The 12,061-nt window shown below is 43.0% G+C and overlaps 1 protein-coding gene across 3 annotated transcripts; it reads left to right on the forward strand.

Annotated features, from left to right (window-relative positions):
• The first annotated feature begins 223 nt into the window (after positions 1-223).
• Positions 224-10,380, forward strand: nr2f2 (nuclear receptor subfamily 2, group F, member 2). Of its 3 annotated transcripts, none has more exons than XM_070971481.1 (3): positions 224-598; positions 5,038-5,565; positions 7,859-10,380. In XM_070971481.1, the coding sequence occupies exons 1-3, from the start codon at positions 559-561 to the stop codon at positions 8,131-8,133; spliced, it is 843 nt and encodes a 280-aa protein (XP_070827582.1). In that variant the 5' UTR covers positions 224-558; the 3' UTR covers positions 8,134-10,380. The 3 variants fall into 3 exon arrangements, with proteins under 3 accessions (XP_070827582.1, XP_070827580.1, XP_070827581.1); XM_070971479.1 differs by lacking the exon at positions 224-598 and adding an exon at positions 2,780-4,021 and having other exon boundaries at positions 5,020-5,565; XM_070971480.1 differs by lacking the exon at positions 224-598 and adding an exon at positions 2,780-4,021.
• The last annotated feature ends 1,681 nt before the right edge of the window (positions 10,381-12,061 follow it).

A 12,061-nucleotide genomic window follows, 5' to 3' on the forward strand; every position in this document is an offset into this window, starting at 1 on the left:
TAATATAGGCTTCAGTTACTGGATGTTTATTTTACACTAAAATTACAATTTTGGCATTTTTAATTACTTATTGGATCTTTACGTCCAATATCCACAAAGCCTAATTTCTAATATGCAGAATGCCATAATGCGTGCTCGCCACACTTAAAGACAGGTGTCTGTTCTGACTTCACCCCCTCCCTCTCTCCTCAATAGCCCACACAAAGCAGCGGCGTACGAGCGCGTTTTGGCCATATTACTGTAGGAGAGAAAAGGCGCACAGGATCTCTGCTCGCTGTAAAGCCTCCTTATCGTTTCCACAGGCAGTCAAATGATCATTCTGCTCGGACGACACGTCAACCTATATTTGCAATTCCTCGCTCAACATCACATAACGTCCATCAGTTGTTTGCTTCGGCTCTCCAAAGTTTTTGCATGATCAGACATTGCAGTTTTCCAATAAACAGCGTGCTTTTTTTGTGTTTGATCCCGCCTGTTGGAGAGGAACGCTTTGCCAGTTTCAGTCTGTGCACTGTGTCGAAAAAGGGAAGACTAAATATATTCTGAATAAGAGAGAAGATGCATCACGCTACGGACGAATCAGCAACATATGCATTTGGTAGGTTTGTTACTATAAGACTACAACCTCCTGCCTCACTCTCACTAGCCAATCACTTTAATGACGGGTATTTGCGAACTGGTTGGACTTATTGTGATGATCATATAAATTATCACTTAGATAAGAAGCGCAGATGACAGAGTCGCGTATTCAATGCGCACTGTAGGAATATCGTATGTGTACGTTGCTATCTGCAGCAGTCCATGTCTTTTATTTCAACAGATAAACCTCTCCGCTTGTTTATAGATGACATTTGATTCACAGCAGATGCACAAAACGTCGCTTCGTTGCCGAATTGTCCTAATAAAGTGCGCAAAAATGTATACTTACCGTTTAAAGCAGGGCTGGGTCCTCGGCGAGTGGATACCTTGCGGTGTATTTTTATTTACAGACTCTCCATGTTCGCGGGATCTGTAAATAAAACCGACAAAATAGTCATGCAGACAAAATATAATGGGCTAATTTGTTTTAGAATAAAGACATAATTGGTCTAAATACCACCGCTGGGACTGTCTGAAGTGGCAAAAAGTAAATCCAACTTTGGCAACTCTCAAAGCTTTGCCGTCCAAGTCATGTAAAACAGAATTTAAACAAACAGCCATCAGTTTGAAATGGTGCTCGTTAGTTTGGTCGATGCGGGAGACGAGACTGAAGCGGTTTCCGCGTCGGATGGCTCCTCTAAATTGAATCTTATTTGAAGCAAATACTTCATACGCTAGGGGGCACCCATATACTGTAATACATCCAGGGACAATGCATGCTGCTGCTGCTGCTGCTGCTCTCCATACACTGACACGCAGCTCTATAGGCTGTAGGTTCAACTGTTTGGCTCCGTGAAGTTTTGCCTGCAGTTCAAGTTTGATCGCCTCTGGGCACGAAGCAAAGCAGTCTTTACTACAAGCCTAAAAAATGATTAACCATGCAGGCAGCAGCTCTGAACCGCCTCTGACCCCGTTTTACATGCACGGCATCCTTCGCCGTGTTTGTCATTATCACAAACTGTAGATTATCTTTATTATAGGCCAACATCTGACAGACACTACCGAGCATCTAAATAACCACAAGCAGCTTTTATAGCGCTGTTTATCAGGAAAGGGTTTAACTTTCATCCTGACTTTCATGCGAAGGGCATGGCCTTTAACCTCAGGTGACACTTGTTTTTTAAAACGTGGTCCGTACTTAAAGCTTGAGTCATTCCACTTTTTGCCATGTTATGGCAAAAGTCTGACTTTGGAGACCCAGAGTTGGCCTTTTTCTGACCTGGTGGTTTAGGAATATTTGTGGCCTTGGGGGATTAGCGGGCTGCAGCGGGTGCCCAGATGATGTCAGTAGCCTATCATAACATTTTTATAAGAGGTGTGGATTGTGATGAATGGTACCTGGTGTGGAAGAAGCGTTAATAGGTATATTAGCCTGTACAAATATAGGCACTGCGACTCAATGTGGAGAAAAATGTAGAAATTCAAAGGACATGTGGTTATTATTGTCTTGTTCACACGATATACAGAGACCGTATAAGTATTCTCATGCTGTTTCTATTGACAATGATCTTAAATAATGTCATCAGCTTCATGTTTGTATCATACACTGAGACTGCCTTATTTTTCCTCATTTTTCTTTTCTTGTGTATTGTTCAAAGGTGTACTCTGTCTTTGTATCCTCATATACCTAAAGGGTTAAGATAAGGGCACAATAGACAGACAGTTTTATTGTAATGAGCACAGATCATGTCCAGAAGGTGCACCTGTGTGTCAGGGACAAAAAGATCTCTTTGGGTATTCCAGCTTGTTGCAGGGCTGCCGGATATACTCCACCGCGACGTGACGCAAAGAAATGAGATTTTGCTTTTTCTTCGTGAAATTGCTCAGGCTTTACCGGGCGTGCATGCGAGAATAGCCCTATAGTCTGGGCGAAGAGAGTGGCTAGAAATGATTCCTCTCTCCCGAAAATCGTCTCCTTTTAGGACCAAGCGGCCCTCTCGACCTCCATGCTGGCTCTGGCAAGGTACCAAGTAGCACAAGTGCCGACTAGCCAATGGGGTTCAGGGGGAGGTCCCTGAGCTCTGACCAGTCAAACACACTCTCCTTCCTTATATGGCAGCTGATCTCCATGGTAACGTGTGCTAAGTTGCAGCAGTCGTGTCAAAGTTCACTATATAGAGAGCTCAGTGAGCTGATCAGAGAGAAAGCATTCTGCCAGCCCGGCTCCTACCAATCGCAAATCACTTCCTAACCTCCGCCTTTTTAACATATTTGATCACTTTGATTCTCTACTCCTTTTTCCTATTATTTTTCGGTCCACGGAGGAGGTTTGTGGGTTGTGATCTTTGTGTTTTTTTGTTTTGTTTTTTTTTCTTTTTTTCTTTTTTTTGGTTTTAGTGCTTTCGCTTTTTTGGGGGGAGAGTTGTCTTCATATTCCAGGCTCTCAAAACATTGGCTTCAGCTGCGCGCTTGCTGGCGCTACCTCATAGGAAGAAAAGGAAGAAGACGCAGTTTTTGTTTTTTTTTTACCCAGTTGGTGATTTTCTTCAAGACTTGTGCTGGAACTTGATAGTAGCTGCTACAGTGTGCTCACCAATTGTTTTATGCTGCTGCAGGCACGGTCTTACCAAACCTGCTCCATCGTTCACTGAATAGTCCATGCTACCTCGGTTGATTATTTTAATATTTAGACTACCTTTCCCATTGATGGGTGTACTGGATGGCTGACTGTAAGCGCCCCTGGACTTGGCCTTTAAGCGCAAGGCAGCGACTCAGCTCGCCATCGCATCAGTTTTGAAAACGTGCTTCGCAACGTCTCCAACAGCAATAAATCGACAGTTTTTCCGGAGGTCCAGAGTGGATTCAACGTAGGCTAGATTTGACATTTTGTGTGTCCGGCTGTTAATCCCAGTTTGCCGCGTTTCCTTGAGACATTATTCACCGCGACACCAAAACGGCAGACAAAAAGTTTCTTTACGTTGACTGATAGATATGGCAATGGTAGTGTGGAGAGGCTCCCAGGACGATGTGGCTGACACCCAAGGCACCCTTTCCTCGCAAACCCAAGGAGGACTATCTCTTCCCACCCCTCAACCAGGCCAGTTGAATCTGACAGCCTCTCAGGTCGCCCCTCCGACCCCTCAGACTCCGGTCCAAGGACCCCCGAACAACACACAGTCCACGCCGACGAACCAGACGACGCAGCAGTCGGAGAAGCAGCCACAGCACATTGAATGTGTGGTCTGTGGGGATAAATCCAGTGGCAAACACTATGGCCAGTTTACTTGTGAGGGCTGCAAAAGCTTCTTCAAACGGAGCGTACGACGGAACCTCACTTACACATGCCGTGCCAACAGGAATTGTCCAATCGACCAACACCACCGCAATCAGTGTCAGTACTGCCGCCTCAAAAAATGCCTTAAAGTCGGCATGAGACGGGAAGGTATTGGGACTTTTTGGTTTCTTATTCATGTGTGTGTGTTTGTGCGTGTATGTGCTTTCCCTGCCGTGAGACCATGTTATGTCGCCCCCCTAGCCTGTTCTCTCCGCCGACTGTTTCCTCCACGGCTGTGCGGCTGGAGCACGCCATGGAGCCGCTCTCTGCTGTGGTCGAGACGGGGCTCGCCACATCTTTGGCGTTGCAGAGTCCAGCCCCGGCGCAATAATAGCTGTGCATTTCACAAATAAAGATCCGACCCCTGGCCAGGCTAGGGCTATCGAATTTATGTTTAGATGAAGCCCCGAGCGTACAGATACATCTGTATTGAATAGATGATACAATATAGCCTTCTACGCTATTATGGCGAGTATCGAATTAAGAGATAGCAGCTCGGGCTACATCTCCACATCGATGTCTTGCTCAGTGTGTCCAAATCGGGGCATCAGCGTACAAAGCCTCCATATAACCGCGAGAATTTCTTTGAATATTAGTCGAAAACAGGCCTGCATGTATAGTAAAGCGAGGATGAATTGCTAAGTAGGTTAAGGGTTAAACATGCAAGGTCTCCCTTGCCCTCTTTGTGTTCCTTCACAGCCAGCTCATGTTGCTGTTGCTGAATAACATCATTTTAAAGCTGGACATATGCGTGGCTTGTGTTAAACGCGTTTAAAGCGCATCTCTGGCGTTTCAGTGCACGATTAGTCCCTCTTACAGCCTCATTATTCCCAATGCAACCTGTCTTTTTTAAACTCATGCAATAACATAATGTGTGTGTGTGCGTGTGCGTGAGTGAGTGTGTGAGCGTGTGTGTGTTTTGATGCTATAGGCCTACAGTAAACATGCTCTAAGTCATTTCTTTTCTTCAGGTGTGAGCTTTTGATTCAGCGGTCAGCTTTTTGTCTCTGCGCTTGTAAAATGTGCAGGCTGAGGTTTGACAGCAGTGTCCAGAGCTCCGAGTGTTTGTGTGATTGTCTGTAGAATTCAGGCTTCAATATCTGTAGTTTCTCTTTTTACTGCAGCCGTGCAAAGGGGACGGGTGCCACCCACACAGCCACACCATGGTCAGTTCGCCTTGACAAACGGGGACCCACTGCACTGCCATTCCTACTTATCCGGATATATCTCTCTTCTGTTGAGAGCGGAGCCCTACCCGACGTCCCGGTATGGCAGTCAATGCATGCAGCCCAACAACATAATGGGCATCGAGAACATTTGTGAACTAGCAGCCAGGATGCTCTTCAGCGCCGTGGAGTGGGCCAGGAATATTCCCTTCTTTCCAGACCTTCAGATCACCGACCAGGTGGCTCTACTGAGGTTGACGTGGAGTGAGTTATTTGTGCTCAACGCCGCGCAGTGCTCCATGCCCCTGCATGTGGCTCCTCTCCTGGCGGCGGCTGGCCTTCACGCCTCCCCCATGTCTGCGGACAGAGTGGTGGCCTTTATGGACCACATTAGGATCTTCCAAGAACAAGTGGAAAAGCTCAAAGCTTTGCACGTTGACTCTGCTGAATATAGCTGCTTAAAGGCAATTGTGCTCTTCACCACAGGTAAGACAATAGACGGGCACACTCCAAGTTCAGCCTGTGTGAATGTCACTCACATGCACACTGACATCAGCTAGATCAACGCTGACCTAAATATATCTCAACTGGCTAGAGGTTGTTGCTTGTCTTAGTTGAACACCATGCTTAAATGCTCACCTATGCTGCCTTCATGGTCATTTTTTTTTATTTTAATATTCTGATTATTACTTGACAGCCTTTAGGCTACTAAATCATAAAAGCCTCTGAATGAATCAAGGCATTTGTCACACACACACACACACACACACACACACACACACACACACACACACACACACACACACACACACACGCACACACACACACACACACACACACACACACACACACACACACACACACACACACACACACACACACACACACACACACACACGGCTAAACTGGAAATGGTGGCATGACCACACCAGATATTTTTTTTTAATTAAACTGACAACAAAATAGAGGAAAGTGCAGCCATGACTGAAACAGCAGAACACAGCCTCGAGTTAAATAGCACAGACAACTTCACGGTAATAGTCCTAGAATCGTAAAATCTAGCTGTTTAGATACACTTTTGGAGAGCTTGCAGATGAATTGCTACACTTTGATTTTTTTCCCTTTCCGCCATTTATCAACGTGTGTATACCCCACGTCTTGTTTGTAGGGAATGACAGATATAAATGATGTCAGGCTCCGAGGGGGAGGGGAATAGAAAAAGAAAGACAAGCCTAATGTCCCATTTGCACACAGTAAAAGCAAAGCGCAGGTTTCAACGCTTCTTTTGTCATTCACTTGGACACTCACGTCCGAGGGAAAAACATGCAGAGCCCATGCACACCCTGGAATAGAAAAATATGTCAGCATCTAACAGCATTGTGTGATATTGAGCAGTGACAGGAGGGGCGGCTTTAATTTTTATTTGCAGAAATATTCTCTGCGCCTAGCAGGATTCAAGGCGTCTCTGGACTTGCTCCAGAACTAGGTCATGACCCAAACCTCCGTGCTATTTTGTTACATTAGCCACACCATTAAAGGGGAGAATTAATGAGAAATACGTGTGGAAGAAATTTAGAAGGTTTCACTGCAGAGTGAATGCATGTCTTTGATATGATATCATACCTGCAGCCACCAGCCTCTGTATTTCATTTAGCTCTAGCAGCCAACCAGGCCTATTGTTTTCCTGGTGGCTTGTTAGCCTATTGAAGGGCGGAAAAAAATCATATTTCAGGTCATTGAATTTTATTATTAAGCCTTTATGGGGCCACGATGGCTTAATTTGTCCTCTCCATACCTGAGTCCCGGAGGCTTGAACATGAGCTGGGTGCTGTAGCTTGAATGACACGCCTTCGCTACTTTGGTGGTTTGGTTGTTGTCATGCTTAAACTTTACAAACTTAACCAATGCGCGTACAAGCGTTTTTGGCACATAATCAGCTGCCGCCCACATGCAGCAGCATAGATAGTGATTATGCGTCTCTGGTGGTATAGTATGACGGCAACTCCGTAGGCTATGGGCCCTTTTTTCCAAGCTAAATCTCTGCTCACTAAAGGTCAGTAGGTCTCCCTGTCTTTCCCCTCTCCTTCTCTCCCTCCCTCCCTCCCTCCCTCCCCCTCCTCCTCCTCTCTTCCTCGCTCTGCCTGTGAAAGACAGGCCCATCCAAAACACAGTCTTTAGCTATGAATATGCTTAATTATTTAGTTCACTTTCAAGTGGCTTTATCGAGGGAAATAACCGAGTTATAACAGCGATGAAAATGAGCAACACTGAGTGGACATAGTGGAGAGGCAACACTCACGTTTCCATCAGCTTCCTGTTTGTGGCATTTAAGATTAGATATTCGAGAGTTCAAGTTTTTAATTTTATTTATACACATATATTTTTTTAATCAAATATAACTGTCAAAGCAATAGAAGTTGTTTCACAGCGTAGACATATATATATATTTTTATCTGTGGTATGGTAATTATTCGCCTAGCGCAATGTTATTATTGTGATTACAAGTTATTATTAAATCATTTTCATCAACTGAACAACGCGTGTACTAGCTATTTATGAAAACAAGCCTCGAGACAAATAAACCCCACTTTTGCAAATAACAGGATAAGAATAATTTCCTAAAATAATTGCTTTTTTCCAGACATGACAGGCGATCCATTTTCGCCAGTGGTATATCACCACAGTGGGGAAAAAAAAAAAAAAAAAAAAAAAGCTCATAGTGAGAGAAACACTTTAGGTTCCACTTTATTAATGTTTATTTGCTTTCCCCCCCTCTCAGATGCTTGTGGCCTCTCAGATGTGGCCCATGTGGAAAGTTTGCAGGAGAAGTCCCAGTGCGCCCTGGAGGAATATGTCCGGAGCCAGTATCCCAACCAGCCAACACGGTTTGGGAAGTTGTTACTCCGCTTGCCTTCCCTCCGCACAGTCTCTTCCTCGGTCATAGAACAGTTATTTTTCGTCCGATTGGTAGGTAAAACCCCAATTGAAACTCTCATCAGGGATATGTTGCTTTCGGGGAGCAGTTTTAACTGGCCTTACATGTCAATTCAGTAAACCAAGACGGAGACGAACAAACAAAAGGTGGGGTTGGGGGGCTGCAAGACTACAATGATTATAGCTGCTTTTGTGGAAGGAATTGAAAAAAAAAAAAAAAAAAAAAACCAACCGGCTGTTACACGGGGCTGGCTTTCATGAAGAAAGACATTGACGTAAATGACTGTGAACCCCCCCACCCCCCACCCCCCAACTCCGAAAAAAAAATTGAGACATCCACTGAACTTTCAAAATGGCAGATACATGCTCCCAGTGTTCATGCAGAACAACCTGCTCCGATTCATTTTTTTTAATGAAAGAAGAAAATGAGGAAAAAAAAGGAAAGGGGATTTTGTTGATCCTTATGAGGAAAATTTGAGTATTAAGTGCATTTAAAAATGATAATTTGGGTAAAAAGAAAAAAAACTGGAGAAAGGGAAAATACGAAAGGTGAATTTTCTTTTTCTCGAAATGACTTGTCCTGTGTCCATGTATAGCTGTGTTTTGTACTTTCTTTGTTCCTCCTTTCTGGTTCCAAACCGGCCTATGTGATTTCTGTAGTACAGGTGGTGTTATTTTCTAAGACAATGATTTATTTTGAAAAGGTGAAATAATGTTTAAAAAAAAGTTCTAAAAAGAATTAAAACCACAGCAATAGGAGTATAGGCTTATAATCTAGGCTTAATGCTGCAAGCGCACTTATATTCTTAGGATGACCGATACCATCTGGGGAAAGGGGAGGTTTCTAGAGTTCATGATCAACTTTATGACCCAGCGGAAACATTTTTGCTCTTTATTAACACGAAGTTACAGGATTCACTTTGCTTTCCAAATTATTGACCGATCAGTCTTCCCCATCCCATCCACCTCTGAATAATCTGGCACCAGTTCCCCCAATTGGATACAATTAAAAAAAAAAAAGAAAGAAAGAAATCTTACAAGTTGCTTAGACCTGCTGTCATAAAGCTATGTGAGACAGGTGGCTCTAAATGCGTTTTATGCGCATTTTAGGGCGTCCGCAGCGGCTCAACCGGCACTGAAAGCATGACTGACTTGCTGTAAAAAAAAAAAAAAAAATTGGAGAGGTCAAGGGTCATAAAAGTTTGAAGCCTAGCCAGAGTAGTGTTTAATAGCAGTATTATTAAAGCGTCCCTGAAACGTCACCCTTTATTCACTTCAAGCATTAAGTGCCTGACAAGCATGATGTGATTTCTTATCAAAACGTTGTTAAAGTAGGCCTACAACATTTTGGGGGAACACGAATAGATTTGAAACTTCAGTCGTGTATTTCACTTGAAAAACACTGATTAGAGGCAGTATTCTTGTAAATATAGGTCAATTCATTTCAGCGAGTTTTTCCTTTATACAAAGTATATGTGATTAAGAAAATCTGTGGTTGCCATTTTTTTTCTCTCGGTAATACAACGTCTTCAAAATTGAGTGGCAGACTTAGCTAGTAGCACTGAAAGTTCTGTTTTTAATGTATATACATATTACTACAAAATGTTTTCTTTTTCATGTATATTTAGACTGTGAATGCATGGCCACAGGTCGCTAACCTATTTTACCTTTGATATATAAATGTAAATGTTTTCTCTCTCTCTCTTTTTTGACTGTATAGATATAATCTGTGCATTCAGTACACTAGCCCTTGTATTTAAAGAAACAAAAAAAGAAAAAGAAACGACGTTCATTATTAGGCTACAGACTTAAACAGGGTGAGCAGGTTTGGAGAAGGAGTTGATATTTTAACTTTAGTGTTATTGCTCCTTTGGTCTTTGACAGGTGCCGTGGGTGTGCGTGAGCGTGTGTGTGTGCGCGCGTGTCTGAGAGCGTGTGTGCGCGCGCGCGTGTGTATTTGGAAGCTAGCAATTTTGTCCTTGTTTTGAGGCTTTTCTTCAACACACGCAGAAACACCATGTTGTGGTTGAATTAAAAGGGATCACTGATTGAACACTGATCTTTGGCTGTTCGTAGCCACATATGGACCAGAGAATGATACATGATTGTAATTATGAACAGTTTAAACTGACCCACGTTTTTATATAAATATATAAAAATATATGACTGCAGGGTATTGATAACGTATAGATACTTTTTTTATGATTATTATTATTATTATTAATTGCAAGTGATATATGTGAGTGTGTGTGAAAGTTTATAGTTGAACACAATTCTTGTTTGTTTGTGTTAGCTTATTGTAAACAAGCATTCTGCTGTAAATTTGTTCTTGGTATTAAATTATAATTTATGAATTTGAAAACACAAGTTTTTCCATGTTTTTTTTTTTTTTACTTCCCACACATATCGTGTGAACTTGTATGTATGTGCGTGTTTGGTGCGTGTGGTCGGGTTGGGGGGGTTGGGGAGGGGGGTGGAGGAGGACTGGAGTCAATTTGCTGTGGCAGGATGTTGCCCTTTTGCCCCATGAAAGTGATTAATGAATTGCAAAATAATTAATCAATCAGCCAACAGGCCCGCTCACCTCCTTCGCTCTGCTACAAGGTTAAGATTATATTCTATAAAAATGCCGATCAGTCATTTACTAGACTATTTGGAAAATAATGGCTTGAAGGCTGATGTCTGTGAAACTTCAGAAATAGGATACAAAGTTGTAATAAGGCGCCCTGCCTCAACAGATAATAACCTTTCATAAAAGTGGATCCCCGTTTACACGGGACATGGCACCGGAGTGGAGAAATACCCACCTCAGCTTCTCCACCGCTTTATTTGCAGAAGGCAGCTTCACCTTTGGACGCTCACATAAATATTAATGGGGTGAATTCATACAGTATACATCATAAATAGTAGCATCCAAATGATCTAAATAATAATACAGTTATATTGAAGGTGGGGGAAAAAAGTTTAAATTATTTTCCGAAAATCCAATTGCTTTCCACTGGTGTTGCTGGCTGTTCTTTGCGTTATTATGGTCTGATTCCTATTTCCAACTGCACCACTGAGCTTCATTAACACTGCTGGAAGTTGCTGAACGCTACATTTGAACTTTTTGTATTTTAATTTACAACTGTGTGAATCTCCAAGAAGTGGATGTGATGGGTTTACATGCCAGTTATTTCCGCGCGTGTTACTGTGATGCTATAAACCTTTGGTTTATCAGAAATTATTAGTCGTATTGGTTTAGTTGAGAGTTAGGCCTGAAATAGAATTAGCCTTGTTGTATAGAGGCTTAATCAGGATATGGAAGCCAACTTCACCACAGTCTCTGCTGCTGCTGCTGCTGCTGCTGCTGCTGCTGCTGCTGCTGCTGCTGCTGCTGCTGCTACTACTACTACTACTGCTGGTGTATGTGTTTGTGTGTGGTTTTGTTGCTGGATAATGATGAAAATGATGATTATGATGCGATGCTGATGGTCTTTTATCCTCGGCTTCTTGCTGAAAGCGCTATTTATCCATACAGTGATGCTCTCACTGCTTGTCCAACCAAACTGTCTCTGAGGTATAACACACCGAGGCCAATCTAAGCCCCACATTGATAATTAAGGGTGGACATCACACTGCACCACATCACCAGTGAGCCAATGCGATTTCACTGGCCCGTGTATTTACAGTACACACATAAAGAAAAGGAAAAAAAAAAGAAAAGAAGAAGACTCACTCCATCATCCTTATATGAGCACAGTGAGGGACTGAAACCTCTGAACAGACTGACTTCACCCAGAAATCGTACGAAGAGCTTCAGAAGAGGTGTGGACGGGTCAGATCTCGACACTCGGTCGGGCTGATTTTAGTTGACAGAGCGTGGTGTATATGCTGGACTCTATAATTTGTACTTCTGCTCATTTATTAGCATTGTACAAAAAAACTAATGAGGTGTAACTCGCTGCGACGTCACTTTTATTTACGCCTCTGTGACGTGAGAAGTTTTTGACACACGAGCTGGTAGCCCTATTACCCCACAACCCCACCCCACCAAAAAAGTCCTACA

Source organism: Chaetodon trifascialis, chromosome 10 (assembly GCF_039877785.1).
Source record: "Chaetodon trifascialis isolate fChaTrf1 chromosome 10, fChaTrf1.hap1, whole genome shotgun sequence".
NCBI classification, from domain to species: domain Eukaryota; kingdom Metazoa; phylum Chordata; class Actinopteri; order Chaetodontiformes; family Chaetodontidae; genus Chaetodon; species Chaetodon trifascialis.

What these genes read in the sequence shown, in the direction of transcription:
- nr2f2 (XM_070971479.1), top strand. Translation starts at nt 3,571, where the DNA reads ATGGCAATGGTAGTGTGGAGAGGCTCCCAGGACGATGTGGCTGACACC. An exon ending in AGTCGGCATGAGACGGGAAG is followed by an intron (nt 4,022 to 5,019) that starts GTATTGGGACTT and finishes CAATATCTGTAG; the next exon opens with TTTCTCTTTTTACTGCAGCC. An exon ending in AATTGTGCTCTTCACCACAG is followed by an intron (nt 5,566 to 7,858) that starts GTAAGACAATAG and finishes CCCCCCTCTCAG; the next exon opens with ATGCTTGTGGCCTCTCAGAT.